General features: G+C 53.6%; 1 protein-coding gene across 3 annotated transcripts; it reads right to left on the bottom strand.

The window, feature by feature from the left end:
• Nucleotides 1–1,757: 1,757 nt before the first annotated feature.
• On the bottom strand, nucleotides 1,758–12,730 carry CD177 (CD177 molecule). Of its 3 annotated transcripts, XM_086352875.1 has the most exons (9): nucleotides 12,553–12,730; nucleotides 12,337–12,477; nucleotides 11,917–12,099; nucleotides 11,069–11,203; nucleotides 10,772–10,888; nucleotides 5,961–6,101; nucleotides 3,184–3,360; nucleotides 2,919–3,047; nucleotides 1,758–2,272 (listed from the first exon to the last, which is right to left on the bottom strand). In XM_086352875.1, the coding sequence occupies exons 1-9, from the start codon at nucleotides 12,602–12,604 to the stop codon at nucleotides 2,025–2,027; spliced, it is 1,323 nt and encodes a 440-aa protein (XP_086209001.1). In that variant the 5' UTR covers nucleotides 12,605–12,730; the 3' UTR covers nucleotides 1,758–2,024. The 3 variants fall into 3 exon arrangements, with proteins under 3 accessions (XP_086209001.1, XP_086209002.1, XP_086209003.1); XM_086352876.1 differs by lacking the exons at nucleotides 10,772–10,888; nucleotides 11,069–11,203; nucleotides 11,917–12,099; nucleotides 12,337–12,477; nucleotides 12,553–12,730 and adding an exon at nucleotides 9,385–9,568; XM_086352877.1 differs by lacking the exons at nucleotides 10,772–10,888; nucleotides 11,069–11,203; nucleotides 11,917–12,099; nucleotides 12,337–12,477; nucleotides 12,553–12,730 and adding an exon at nucleotides 9,295–9,387.
• Nucleotides 12,731–13,652: the final 922 nt, after the last annotated feature.

Here is a 13,652-nt window from a genome sequence, read left to right as displayed (position 1 = left end):
ACTGAGGCAGTTAACTCCCCGCATGGAGCTCACTGACTTCCAGGTGCCCCACTATACAGACACAGTTGGCTTATCAGAAGGGTCGAATGGCCATGATGGCTTTTGAAGGCACCAGGTAGAGAAGGTACCTTGCCACCCAACAGGAGATGCTCTAGGTCTCAAAGTGGCCAGTCTATCGTGTCACCTGCCCTAGAGCCAGAATGCAGGGGTCCATGACACAGGGGAGGATAAGGGAGTGTCCCCGCCCATCAGTACACATGACAACCCACTTAAAGCATTTTTGCTCCTGGTCTCTGTGACCTTGGGCTTGGTGTGGGTGAGAAACCCAATCAGAGCTCTAATCAACCAGAAGCCAGGACTGCCCCCATGCTATTTTGTGTTCCTTCTGCTGCTGAAACAAGAGGCGGAGAAGACGACCAGAGGGACCGTGACCACCAGAGGAAGGCTGGTTTGCCAGGTCAAGGAGGACTATGTTTGGAAGCCAGGGGATGCGTTGTAGGTAATACTGACTCGCCGGTGGCCCTGTTTAGCAGAAAGTGGCCAAAAGCCAATAAAGACAAGACTATTGAACACTTACTTCCTTTAGGAATGAAACCTTGTGTCTCAACGATGTCCAGAGGAGGTGTTGGCAGGTGGTAAGAGAACGTAGAAGGGGTGGTAGAAGCAGGTGGCTCTCATTACCACCAGCCGCACAGTCAGGGCCTTTGCAGCTCTGTTATAGGTTTTCCCCCATCTTCCTCTGACTGTGGTTCATGAAGAACTGGTCATCTAAAGCTGTGGGTGTGTGACCCCTTGCCATTAGCACAAGACAGTTCTATGATTAAGTACCAGACGGGAATTGTGTGTCTTCTGTATTGCGGACTCAAGGGGTGGGTTGTGCGGTTTCCTTTTTCACATTCATTCTCTCCCCTTCTCCCCCTGCCCTGTGCCGTGGGGACTGTTAGTGGGATCTCCCACCTTCCAGCTGGGTTCAGTCGATGGGGAGCCCCAGCAGGAGACCCACAGGGAGGACACTAAGTGAAGTTGGGGTGTTAATTCCCCAGCTCCCTCCCTGTAGTGTCGCTGTGGGTTGGGTGGATTTTTCAGCCTGAGATCACAGCTCCTGTCAGGCACCCCTCTCTAAACACCACCCCCTTCCAGATTCTAATAACAGTAATGACTTCTTAGTCTTTCAAGCCTATGACAACAGACCCAATGATATCAGCCTCAGGAAATGGTGCCAACCCTCTCATTTCTCTGCTTCACATAAACCATTGTGTCAATTTATTCAAGTGGGGTGAGCCCCCTGTTGGTGCTGGCTACTAAAATAGAAGCCTCATTGGCACACCTTCACTTCCGAAGTCATTTTATGTGTGTGCTGAGTGGCTCAGTCCTGTCTGACTCTTTGCAACACCATGGACTGTAGCCCGCCAGGTTCCTCTGTCCATGGAATTTTCCAAGCAAGAACATTGGAGTGGGTTGCCATGCCCTCCTGTGGGGGATCTTCCCCACTCAGGGATCGAACCCAGGTCTCCTGCATTGCAGGCAGATTCTTTACTGCTGAGCTGCCTGGAAAGCACCCCCCTCCCCAAGAGGCCCTAATACTTCTGCTTGCAGCACCTGGAAGACTCTGCTACCACCCAAGCTGGTCCAGGGGGGCTGTGGACCAGATCAGTGAAGGATGACCCGAGATGGTGACTCTCTCACCAGCTTCCTCTCCTCCTTCATGTCAGATCTCTGGGAGCCCTGCCCTACCCTCACATAGAGAAACCCTTGCATGTGGCAAAAGGACAATGTCTTTATTATCACACACAGGTGGCCACTGGTTGAATGTCCCTCCTCCCAGAGGATCAGTTCAGCTGTTCTCAGGCCCTTCCATATGCTGTCACCAGGTCAGATAGTGTGCGTGTGTGTGTGTGTGTGTGTGTGTGTGTGTGTGGTGGTGGTGGAGGGGGTGGTGATGAGGACTGGGGCATGATTCAGTGTCCAAGGCTGTTGAGTTATGAGGTCAGAGGGAGAGGTGGGGCGTGGGGAGTCAACAGGAGCTAAGGATCCTGGGGGAACAAGGCCAGCAAGGAGGGAGCCCCACACCAAAGGGCTAGGGCCAGCCCCACTGCCCAAGCCAGGGAAGGGCCAGGGGCAGCTCCACTTGAGATTAGAGGCTCATCCACCTCAGCGCCACCCTCACGGGTCTCAGTCACAGTGAAGACCCCGATACTCCACCTACGGCCCAACAAGGTGCTGGAAGGGTGGGCCACGCAGCCCTGGATGTCCACTGGGGCGGTCAACCCACCTAGACAGAGAAGATAGAGTCAGGGAGGGTTCAAAGCTCCTCATGCTTAAGTTCCTAGACCCTATTATTCCTAGGCCTTCCCCTACTCCACCTCAGACCAAGAGACCAGGCTCTTAGTCCCCTCCTCCCTCAGACCTAGAAAATCTGGGTCCCCAAGCCGCTCCACCCCCAAAGTCGTGAGCCAGGTATGGAGCCCTATACCAAGGTCATAGGTGTGGAGCCCTGTACCAAGGTCACAGGATAAAAATCTCTGGAACTGACCAAGCCCCATAGCAACTGTTGCCATGAGCCTCTGGATCTAAACCGACCAGTTCCCTGATCCGGTAGTAGATAAAATACCCACCCCATAGCATCCTAACCAATCACCTAATGCCACCATTCCAGTAGGAATTTTCTCTGTCTTGAGGCTGTAAAAATTGGCTACTAGCCTGCGAAAGGGTTTGGCTCTCCCTTGAACCAGCCCACTGTTTGGTTTTCCCAGTCTATTAAACTTTATTCTCCTCTCGTTCTGCCCCATATCTGGAAATTCTTTTCCAGCCTGTGCATGGACCGCAACACCAGGGTCTCAAGCACTCTCCCACCTCGGGACCCTGTGAATCCAGCCCCCTAGCCCATTCCTCCTCGGGACCTGACATTCAGTACTCACCTCCCCGGAGAAAAATCTGACCCTTGTAACAGTGACTGGTGCCCTTAGGACACATCACGTTAGAGCTTTGTGAGCAGGATCCAAGGGCCAGACAGACGGGACATTGCAGGTGTCCTGGGGCCGGGGGGGCTGGGGAGCAGAGAGAAGGTTGGGAACACACAGCCCTGCGCCTAGCCGCGGCCACCCTCCTTGAGCGCTGAGATGTGTCTCTGGGGCCCCATCTCTCCCTACCCCGGGTCCCACCCAGCCCGCTGGCATCACACACCTGGACGAGGGAGGGCATTGACCAGGACGCTGCTGCTGGCAGCCGAGTTGCAGTAGTCGGAGGAGCAGACCCGGGCATAGGAGGCGACCAGCACTCCGGGGGGCCTCGAGTGCATGAAGTCACCCTGGATATTGACCTGGCTGCAGCCTTTGCTCCCCAGCAGGATCGACCTGGGTCCTGAGGGGTGAGAGAGAGAAAGCTGGGCGGCGAGAGTGGAGGCTCCAAGGGTGGCGGAGTCAGGGGCTCGTCAGGCAGGGGACAGGTATGTGACGATGACCGGGGCACAGGTCCTGTAGAGAGCACAGGGCAGCCTGGGGCCAGAGTCGGGTCCTCTTCCAGATCTGCTGCCTCTCATTTCCGGCTCAAATGTCACCTTCGGAGTAGAAGGTCCTCGGAATTTCCCGTGGGAAACGGAACGTTTTCTGCTCTAAACCCTACCAGTCAACACGTCTTTTTCAAATGCAAATTTCTGAGCCCAGACGAAACAAAGCCAGGTTTTTGGAAGCCAGTAGGAGCTCTGCGTGTGTGTGTGTGTGTGTGTGTGTGTGTGTGTGTGTGTGTGTGTAATGCAGATTTCTGAGCCCAGGTGAAACTAAGCCATGTATTTGGAAGCCAGCAGCTACTTCCTCCCCTCTGAAAGTGCTGAGGAGCTGGGTGTGTGTGTGTGTGAGAGAGAAAGAGAAAGAGAGAGAGAGAGAAAAAGAGGCAGCCATCCACCACATTTGCCATCTCTTATGATAAACAAGAAATTAGTTTGTGAACAATAAAAAAAGCAGGACTGGCCCCAGATAGCTAGATGCATATGAAGCCACAATATTCTGGCCACCTGATACAAAGAGCCGACACACTAGAAAAGACCCTGATGCTGGGAAAGATTGAGGGCAGGAGGAGAAGGGGACGACAGAGGATGAGATGGTTGGATGGCATCACCGACTCAATGGACATGAGTTTGAGCAAGCTCTGGGAGATGGTGAAGGACCGGGAAGCATAGTGTGCTACAGTTCATGGGGTTGCAAAGGGTCAGACACAACTGAGCGACTGAACAACAACAACAACAAATACGAAGGAAATGATTTCAGCAAGTCTGGACATTTGCATCTTCCCATAGAGGATAGAAGATTGCTAAATCTCTTCATGTGAGACATTTAGTTTTCTCTTAACAGTAATCTTTCCTATTCAGATTACCTGCCGCTTGCTGCAAATGTGTATAACATTCCCACTGAATAAATAACTCTCAACTTCTAGGTTTGGGGGTTTTTTAGTTGACAGGGAGCCTTCAGAGCACAAATTGCAACCTTCACATCATTCTCCCGATCTCCCGTCCCCACTGGACTTCTGTCCACAGCTCTTGTCTTCACACATGATATCTCACTCTTTTGTTTCGTTTTGCCTGCAGCTTCTCCACTGGCCTGTAAAGCTACAAGAACAGTGCCTGACACACCACAGCAGTTCCTTAGACTTTGAATGAAATGAGTTAAGAGCTGGACACGACTGAAGTGACTAAGCAAAAGCTTTCTTTGTGCCGGCTCTGTTCTCAGCCCTTTGCCTGGACTACCGGCTATATCCTAGTCACCACCCTGTGAAGTAGGTTACTGTTACTGCCATCATCTCGTCCCGATTTTCAGAAGGGGAAACCAAGGCACAGATAGAGGAAGAACTGGACTTAGAAGTGCAAGCCTGAAGGGACTGTGGCAGGAAATTTAGTGCACAGAATCCAGGGCAGGGGGCTTCCCTGGTGCTCCAGTGGTTAAAATTCCTTAACCCCTTAAGGAGGATTCCTTGCAATGCAGGGGACACCGGTTTGATCCCTGGTCCAGGAAGATCCCACAAGCTGCGGGGCAACCAAGCGCGTGAGCTGCAATTACTGAAGCCCGCATGCCCTAGAGCCTGTGCTCCCCAACAAGAGACCAGTGTGAAGCCGGTGCACAGCAACTAGAGCATAGCCCCCGCTCTCCGCAACTAGAGAAAAGCCCATGCTGCAACGAAGATCCAGAGCAGCCAAAATAAACAGGTAAGTATTTTTTTTTAAATCCAAGGCAGGATATGACCCAGCAATCCCACTCCTGGGCATACACACTGAGGAAACCAGAATTAAAAGAGACATGTGTACCCCCAATGTTCATTGCAGTACTGTTTATAATAGCCAGGACATGGAAGCAACCTAGATGTCCATCGGCAGACGAATGGATAAGAAAGCTGTGGTACATATACACAATGGAATATTACTCAGCTATTAAAAAGAATGCATTTGAATCAGTTCTAATGAAGTGGATGAAAATGGAGCCTATTATACAGAGTGAAGTAAGTCAGAAAGAAAAACACCAATACAGTATATTAACGCATATATATGGAATTTAGAAAGATGATAACGATGACCCTATATGCGAGACAGCAAGAGAGACACAGATGTAAAGAACAGACTTGGACTCTGAGAGAAGGTGAGGGTGGGATGATTTGAGAGAATGACATTGAAACAGGTATATTATCATATGTGAAACAGATCACCAGTCCAGATTCGATGCATGAGACAGGGTGCTCAGGGCTGGTGCACTGGGATGATGCTGAGGGATGAGATGGGGAGGGAGGTAGGAGGGGGTTCAGGATGGGGAACACAGGTACACCCATGGCTGATTCATGTCAACGTATGGCAAAACCACTACAATATTGTAAAATAATTAACCTCCAGTTAAAATAAATTAATTAATTTTTTAAAAATCCAAGGCAGGGAGACACAGGACCCCATGCAGGGGTCTCGCCCTCTTGCGCAGCCCACGCACCTACATCTATGAGCAGAAGGGTCTCCTGACACACCTCCCCAGGGTTACACTGCTGCTCCGTAGTTGTGGACCAATCGACAGGGTCCTGGCTCAGGTTTGGAGACATCTGCAGCATGATACCCCGATAACAGGTCAGAGCACCTGCGGAGAAAGAATCACCAGGGTCTGTGGAAGCCAGGGACCCGCTGTGTGTCTTCCTTCTGGTCCTATGCTTGGGAAGATGCTCACATTCTTGAACTACCCTGCAAGCCCGATGGGCCACTGGGTCCCTCAACCTCAGATTTAGAAGGGACCTTCAGGGCTTCCCTGGTGGCTCAGATGATAAACAATCTGCTTGCAATGTGGGAGATTCGGATTCAATTCCTGGGTCAGGAGGATCCCCTGGAGAAGAGAATGGCCACCCACTCCAGTATTCTTGCCTGGAGAATCCCATGGACAGAGGAGCCTGGCTACGGTCCATGGGGTTGCAAAAGAATCAGACATGACTGAGTGACTAACACTTTCACTTCTTTCGTTTTGGAAGTCTGAGCCCCATCCTTATTCTTTACCCTGTTTCTGCTCAAACACACCGCAGAGGCTTTTCTCAATGCCCCCTGAGGACAGCTGCTCTTTCCATCAGCTGTGATGGAGACAGATGGCTCTTCCTTAGCCTGAGTCAATCTCTACTTCCCTCTCTGGGCCTCAAGGTCCTCATCTGGATAAAGAGAAATGTAGCCTGACACCATATATGTCTTCACTGAGCAACGCTATGTTCCAAACAGAAATACTCCAATGCCTTGTGTGCACTGAACACTTAAAAGGTGCCCAGCTGCCGTGATCAGTTTCCAAGGATGAACCCTCCCCAGAAGTTCACCTCACCTGGATTGCTTCATTTCCTCCTGGCACCCCCCTACCCCAAGCAGGTTGTCATCATCATCACCCCGATTTTCAAAGTGAGAAACAGAGGAGTTTTGAAAGCAGCTTGCCCAGTGTCCCACTGCGAGTGAGTTAGGAGCTAGGCTGGGAACTCAGGCATTATTCTGGCTCCTTGCAGGGAGTGATGGGGAAGAGGAGGATTGATGACCATCCTGGGACGCCTCAGCCCCTGTAGCCCTCTGCAGTCTAGTTTGAAAACCATTAGACCAACTCTTGAGACCATCACATGATCAGCTGGGATGTGTCTCCTGATGCAGAAACTGTCAGGGCTGACCGTGCAAGTAACCCACAAATGTGTTAACCTTCACAACAGCCCCCATGAAGGAGGATCACTCATTCCCCCACTTCACAGACACTTCATGGGTCCTGCAGCCTTCCTCCCAGCCTGGTTCCCACTCTGCCTACCCCTGTCTTTCCCGTCTTGGCCAATGGCACCTCCTTTCTTGCAGTTGCTCAAGTTGAAGACATTGCTGTTATTCTCGACAATCCCTCCTCTCTTACACCCCATGTTGCACCCATCAGGAAATCCTGTTGGCTGAAGCTGCAAAATCCCTCCAAAACCTGACCACTTCTCACCTCCTCCACAGCTTCCACCAGGGTCTAAGACTCCTTGGCTCTCACCTGCTTCTTCCTGAGTCTCCCTGGAGGGTCCCCTCCCCCATGCCCACTTCCCCTTCACTCTATTCTCCACCAGGCATTCAGAATGATTCCTATAAAAGAAAGGTTGATTCACATCAATCCTTTGCTCAGAAAACTCCAGTAGATCCTCAACCCATTCAGAATAAAATTCTAAGTCCTTAAAATGGCCCCAAAGGCTCTACCTGAGGTGCCCTCCTTCCTCTGCACAGTCCTCCTGTCCTGCTCTGCTCCCGCTTAATCACTCTGTTGGAGTCCCACTGACTTCTGGAGTCTTCTTTGAAACACACATGGAGGCACATGTCTGCCCTAGTGCCTTTGGATATGCTCTGCCACCTCTGACCATCAGTGAGAGTCTCCTCCTCTCTGAACTTGGTGAAAGAGGCTCTAAGCAGTGGTAATCCTCAAAAGCTGGTTCAGTGGCAGAGCCCAGACTGAAACCCATGTCTTTCCATTCAGATGCTAAGCTCTTAACGGTTGTGCTCTCCCAGGCTGGGCTGGCCCACTGCTCTAGCTGGAACCAGGATCCAGTTCCTTAGGGGGACAGTCAAGGCTGTTAAAATCCTGGACCTTCGGTTCTTCTTCAGTCTGGGCTCCTGCGGTGGCCCGTTTTGCACCCTGTCCTTTCCTGCCCCCGTGCCTTCCAGGAGCTGTTCCCTGGGATGCCCTTCTGTTCTCCACTTACTCCCTGACATCTTGCTCCACTCTAGCTGGGGGCTTCCCTTTTGGTCCAGTGGCTAAGACACCACAGTCCTATTGCAGGGGGCCCAGGTTCAATCCCTGGTTGGGGACTAGACTCCACATGCCACAACTAAGAATTCACATGTCTCAACTAAGACCCAGTGCTGCTGCTGCTGCTGCTGCTGCTGCTGCTGCTAAGTCGCTTCAGTCGTGTCCGACTCTGTGCGACCCCATAGACAGCAGCCCACCAGGCTCCCCCGTCCCTGGGATTCTCCAGGCAAGAATACTGGAGTGGGTTGCCATTTCTTTCTCCAATGCATGAAAGTGAAAAGTGAAAGTGAAGCCGCTCAGTCGTGGACGACCCAGTGTAGCCACATATATCAATAAATAAACAATTTTTAAAAAAGATCTGGCTTTGATGCTGAAAGCCAACAAAATAGGGACATATATGAGGAATACCCATTTGTGGCGTAATGGCTGTGTTTTATGTGACACATGTGTGGTCTGGGCAGCACACATATGTGGGATATGTGTGGGGTGTGTGAATATGTAGCGGGCCTGTGGAGGGTGTGGGGTAGTATGGGAATGTGTGAAATGTGCACGGTGGGTGGGTGTGTGATGTGTGGTGTGTACGTATAGTGACAGAGTGTGTTGGTGATGAATGTGGTGTGTTTGTCATATGAGTGTACCATGGTGCATGTCCCGCATCTCTGTGCTGTGTGTGTGTGTTGGGTGTTGGGTGTGTGCTGGGTGTGGCATGTGGTGTTGTATGGTGTGTGAGAGGTAAGGAAACACGTGTGTGGTGGTACATGGCACAGTGTGCATGGTTGTGTCTCTCGTGTGTATTGCGTGTTGTGTGCATTGTGATGTGTGGTGCATGTGGCATGTGTCTGATTTGTTTCTGAGTGTCTGCTGGATTATGTTACCTAATATGCCTGCTAGTCCCAGAGATGAGGGCCAAATAAATAAACTAGCATTAATTAAAAATAAAGATGCAGACTCTGTCCCTCCCTAACCATGGCTCCCCTGCCTTTAGCAGAAAGGCCAGCCCCATCAGTCTGGCTAGGAAGCTATTTGACCCACCACCAGGACCCCCACCTACCTCTCTGCTCCCCCACCAACATCCAGTCCCAAGACACAGCAGGGCATTCCTTCTGCTTGGAAGGGCTCTGCCTTCACCACCCACACTCACCTTGTCCACCTGGAAAACTTGTCATTGCTGACTGCTCCCAGCTGTACCTCATCCTCGCCATGAGCCCTCCTCAGGCAGAGCCCAGGGAGCCTTCTTGAAAGCAGCAGGCTGCCCCCACCTCCAAGCCTTTGCCCATACTGTCTCCTCTGCCTGTTTGCGCCCCTTTCCTCTTCTGTGAATGAACAGCAGCTCATCATTAAGACATGGGTCATAGGTCACCTCCTCTGTGAAGTCCTCCCCGATCTCCCCCTCCCAGAACATCAGTATCTTCTTACTCTGAGCTCCCCCAAGCCCCCTCATGACAGCCTCATGGCTACCTGTGTCTGTGATGTCTCTGTTCCCAGTCCCAGAGGCCCTTTAGGGCAGGGCCAGGGTCTGAGTCCTCTGGAGTCTCCACGGGAGACCTTGGAATGCTGTATGGACTCCTGTCAGCAAACACATCCTGGGGAACCCACCCTTACCCAGCCCTTGTGCTGCCCAAGGCTGAAAACCTTGGTGTCAGGAACATCCGGGTTCTGTCCTCAAAGCTCCCAGTCCAGCCAGAGAGATCCAAACAGGAACGTTTGCTGAACTCACTCAATTCTCTGCCTGAAGCTTGGTCAGGGAGGACCCTCCTCCCACTTTCTCCAGACCCCACTTCCCTCCTCGCCCCACCCCTCTCCTCATCCTGCTCCCTGACATCAAGACACGCCAGGCCATGCTCATCCACCGGTGTTCCACCTGGACTGGGTTTCCATGCGTGAGTGGGAACCCTCCACGGGTCCTCATTTGGCTCTTACTTTCCCTGTCACACCTGAAGCACCCTTGACATCCTTCTGATCACTTTTTCTCTGCAGCAGGGCTGCTGGGGCCTCCGGTACCAGGGGTGGGGGTTGGGCGAGAGTGGAATGCCAGAGTTGGGGTGGGGGTCAAGGGGAAGCCAGAGACCCCAAGGTCGGGGAGGTGGAGAAATAGAATCAGAAGCAGCTAGTCACGCCCAGCAGGGAAACCAGCAGGCAACTCCTGCAGACAATGGATAGAGTGGCATTCGATGTGGCCCACCCTCTTTGCCTCTCTGACCTTTCTCCTAGCTCTGTTGCTCCTCTCCCACCTGGACAGGCTGTCCTAACTGAGCCAGGCTCAGCATCATTTAAAACACCTGTCCTATAGATCTCCTGTCCTATAGATCTGTTCCCTGGACCACGTATCTTCTCTGTTTCCTGGCATCCTCGCCCGAAGTGCCTACTGGGACAATCCCTCCCATCACACCTGCCTGAGTGAGTAGTAACATCTGAATGACCTGTGATGCTGGTTTTGGTGGGATATGTTTGGATGCCTGCCTTTCGCAGGGTTATCATACCCCGGAACTTCCGCCCCTGTCACTTGGTCTTGTCGCCGTGACATTCACCTTTAGGAATGCAAGTCTCCCACAGGCTGATGGGCCCGACTTCCTGGGTCCCATTCAGCAGGTTGCAGCCTGCTTGAGAAACGCATCCTTGGACTTTGAGTATGCTGGTGCTGCTCCCTGGAAAGTGGGAGAAGGCGGAGACACTGTTACTGGGACCAGCCAACACTCAGGGGGAAGCCAGGCCCGCCCTCCTCAGGGTCCCCATCCTCACCTCCCTTTCCTCCCCAAGAGACTCAGATCTTGATCCTCAGCCCCACACCACCCCCCAGCCTCCCCCAAACCTGGCCTCAACCCCACCTCCCGGTGGGTCACCAGCAGTGAGCTGGAGGACCCCATTGTAGCAGTGTGAGCTCTTGGCCGGGCAGGTCATCTCTGGGGCCGACAGACAGCCTTCTCTAGACAAGCAGACTGGACACCGCACAGAACCTGGGACTGGAGAGGTGGGAGACAAAGGGAGGGAGGAATAAGGGGGCTCTGAATTCAGACCAGGCGCCTTCCCTCCACCCTCCTCGGCTTTTCAGCTCCTCACGGCTCCCAAGAATCAGCTCCCTTAGCCTCCCTGGCCTCCTCTCAGGAAGGTCTGGGGAGCAGGGCATTAGGACCCGTGACTAGAGAGAGACCAAGGCGGGGAGGGAGCATGAGATTTGGGGAGGGCTGCCTAGTAAGGGGAGGGGAGGGGTGCCCTGGGAGGACCCAGAGGCTCCACTGAACCGTGGAAGAAGACGAGATGCCCATGTCCACCAGCGATGCACAAGAGTAGAGAAACACAAAGGGCAGAGCGAAATCCGATTTATGATCTCAGACAGAAGAGGACAATGGGAAGCCACAGGTCAATTTCAGTTCTGAAGAGGAGATGCTGAAACCCCAAAGGGCAAGTTCCCAAACCCCACGGGAAAAAAAGAAGGAGTGGGCAGCAGGTTAGGGCCAGAGCCGCAGTCGGAGGTGGGTAGTCGAACATGAGGGAACATCAGTCCAGTGCCCTGCTAAGGGACTGCTGGAAGAAGCTGTGCTGGGGAGGCTGGACGGGGCCGAGGGGAGGCAGGGAGGCATTCTAAAAGAACATTGCCTGTGTGCTCACCCCAACCCCCTCAACCCCATTGCCCCCCTCCTCCGGGCAGTCCCCTTCTCCCCCCAACCTCCGGCACCTGTGGGTCGGAGCGGGGTCCAGAGAGGGAGGCTGGTGCTGAGATCGTTGCACAGATTCTCCCGGCATACCCGGGTGTAGGAGACGATGGACAGGCCGGGGCCTGCCCTGTGGTCGGTGACGCGGGCCTCCTGATTGGCTGCCTGGGTGCAGCCCTTGATGAGCACCAGGTACAGGAGGGGGTCTGCACGGAGAGAGAAGCAGGCCAGGGTGGGGTCAGACTCCAGGGTCCTAGAGGGAGGGTGTGCATCCGAAAGGGTGCAGAGGAGGCCCCTGGGCAGCTAAGGTGGGCGCCGCTCCTGGTATTTCGGGGAGCGGTCTTCTGAGTTTGTACACAGAATGCAGGTAGGACTGGAGGGTGGGGTGATAGGGACATCTCTCCAAGGGAGAGGCTGCAAGTCAGGCGCGGGGCCCGTCTCACCGTTCTGGGTGATCAACACCATTTCCTGGCAGCCCAAACCTTCTCCACAGTTCACTTGGGAAGTCGTCCACCGAAAGGGCTGTTCCGATACATTCTTTATGGTCTCCGCTACCCCCGAGTAGCAGTTCAAGGCCCTCGCTCCTGAAATGGGAGGAACAAATCCATCTAAGCTCAGCCTCCAGGTGGATCCCCTCCCTGGCCGGGTCTCTCACTCACCGGGCAGGGCGAGGGTGATGCCCAGCAGGGCCAGCAGCAGGGCAGGGCTCATCGTCTGGGTGGCGGGAATGCTCGCTCCCGCTCTTTCTCCCCGGAAACAGCACTTTTATATCTTGTCACAACCCAGGTAGTCCAGGAAAGGGTGGGGACAGGGTCTTGCTAAAGGAGGCCAGGGCCTCCCTCTGAGTCTCCATAGCTTAAAGGTGGTGGCGGGTGCGGGGGGGTTGGTGGGGGGTGAGGTGAGTAGGGTGAGGATCCAGGGGGAGGACGGGGCAGGGTGGGGGGGTGGGGGGAGGAACCTGTGTCCTCCTTCCTTCCCTAGACCCAGGATTCAGCCCCCTCCCCCGCTCCCCCTCTGACCCAAGAGTCTGGGCCCACAGCCCCTCTCAACAGTTAGAGACTGAGGCATCCTAGCCCCGAGACCTCATTGGTCCAGGTCCCCAGCCCTCCTTCCTGCAGAGCCCAGCTCTGCGGGTCCCCACCCCCACCCTGTTTAAGGGTAGTTTGAGAAGGTGGTTTCCCCATCTCCTAGCAGCTCAGCCACCTTCTGGCCCAAGATGGGGAAATGACCCAACTGCCTGTGAGGACACTGGGCGGTGAGTCTTGCCTGGTCCTTCTGCTCTCTCTACCTGAACCCTTGCCCCCCATGGATTCCTGCTTCTCTTTCCTTCTCTTTCCTTCCTGTGTGCGTGTTAGTCGCTCAGTCATGTCTGACCCTTTGTGACCCCATGGACTGTAGGCCGCCAAGCTCCTCTGTCCATGGGATCCTCCAGGCAAGAATACTGGAGTGGGTTGCCATGCCCTCCTCCAGGGGATCTTCCCCACCCAGGGATGGAAACCATGTCTCTTAGGTCTCCCGCACCGACAGCCGGGTTCTTTACCTCTAGCGCCGCCTTCCTATACTGCTGTCCTTTTTATTCCCTTTTTCATGAACTTCCTTCATGCTTCCTCTTCTTCTGTTCTCTCCACTGTCAGCACAACACGGTCCTAGAACCTCCGCTTTCCCACCACCCAGGAGGGAAGTGAGGAATGGCGGGGGTGGGAGAGGACAGGTGGTGGTGGAGACTGGATATCTATCAGAGAATTAGGATATTCCTTGG

Source organism: Bos grunniens, chromosome 18, assembly GCF_055505025.1.
Source record: "Bos grunniens cultivar Pamir isolate PY7600 chromosome 18, Bosgru_T2T1.0, whole genome shotgun sequence".
In the NCBI taxonomy this organism is placed as follows: domain Eukaryota; kingdom Metazoa; phylum Chordata; class Mammalia; order Artiodactyla; family Bovidae; genus Bos; species Bos grunniens.
This window is presented reverse-complemented; position numbering and strand designations above follow the sequence as displayed.

Excerpts from the sequence above, each read along its gene's own strand:
- CD177 (XM_086352875.1), bottom strand. The coding sequence starts at position 12,604 with ATGAGCCCTGCCCTGCTGCTGGCCCTGCTGGGCATCACCCTCGCCCTG. Across the intron at positions 12,478-12,552 it reads CATCACCCTCGCCCTGCCCG|GAGCGAGGGCCTTGAACTGC; the intron begins GTGAGTGAGAGA and ends CTCCCATTTCAG. Across the intron at positions 6,102-10,771 it reads GGAGACTTGCATTCCTAAAG|GTGCTCTGACCTGTTATCGG; the intron begins GTGAATGTCACG and ends CTTTCTCCGCAG.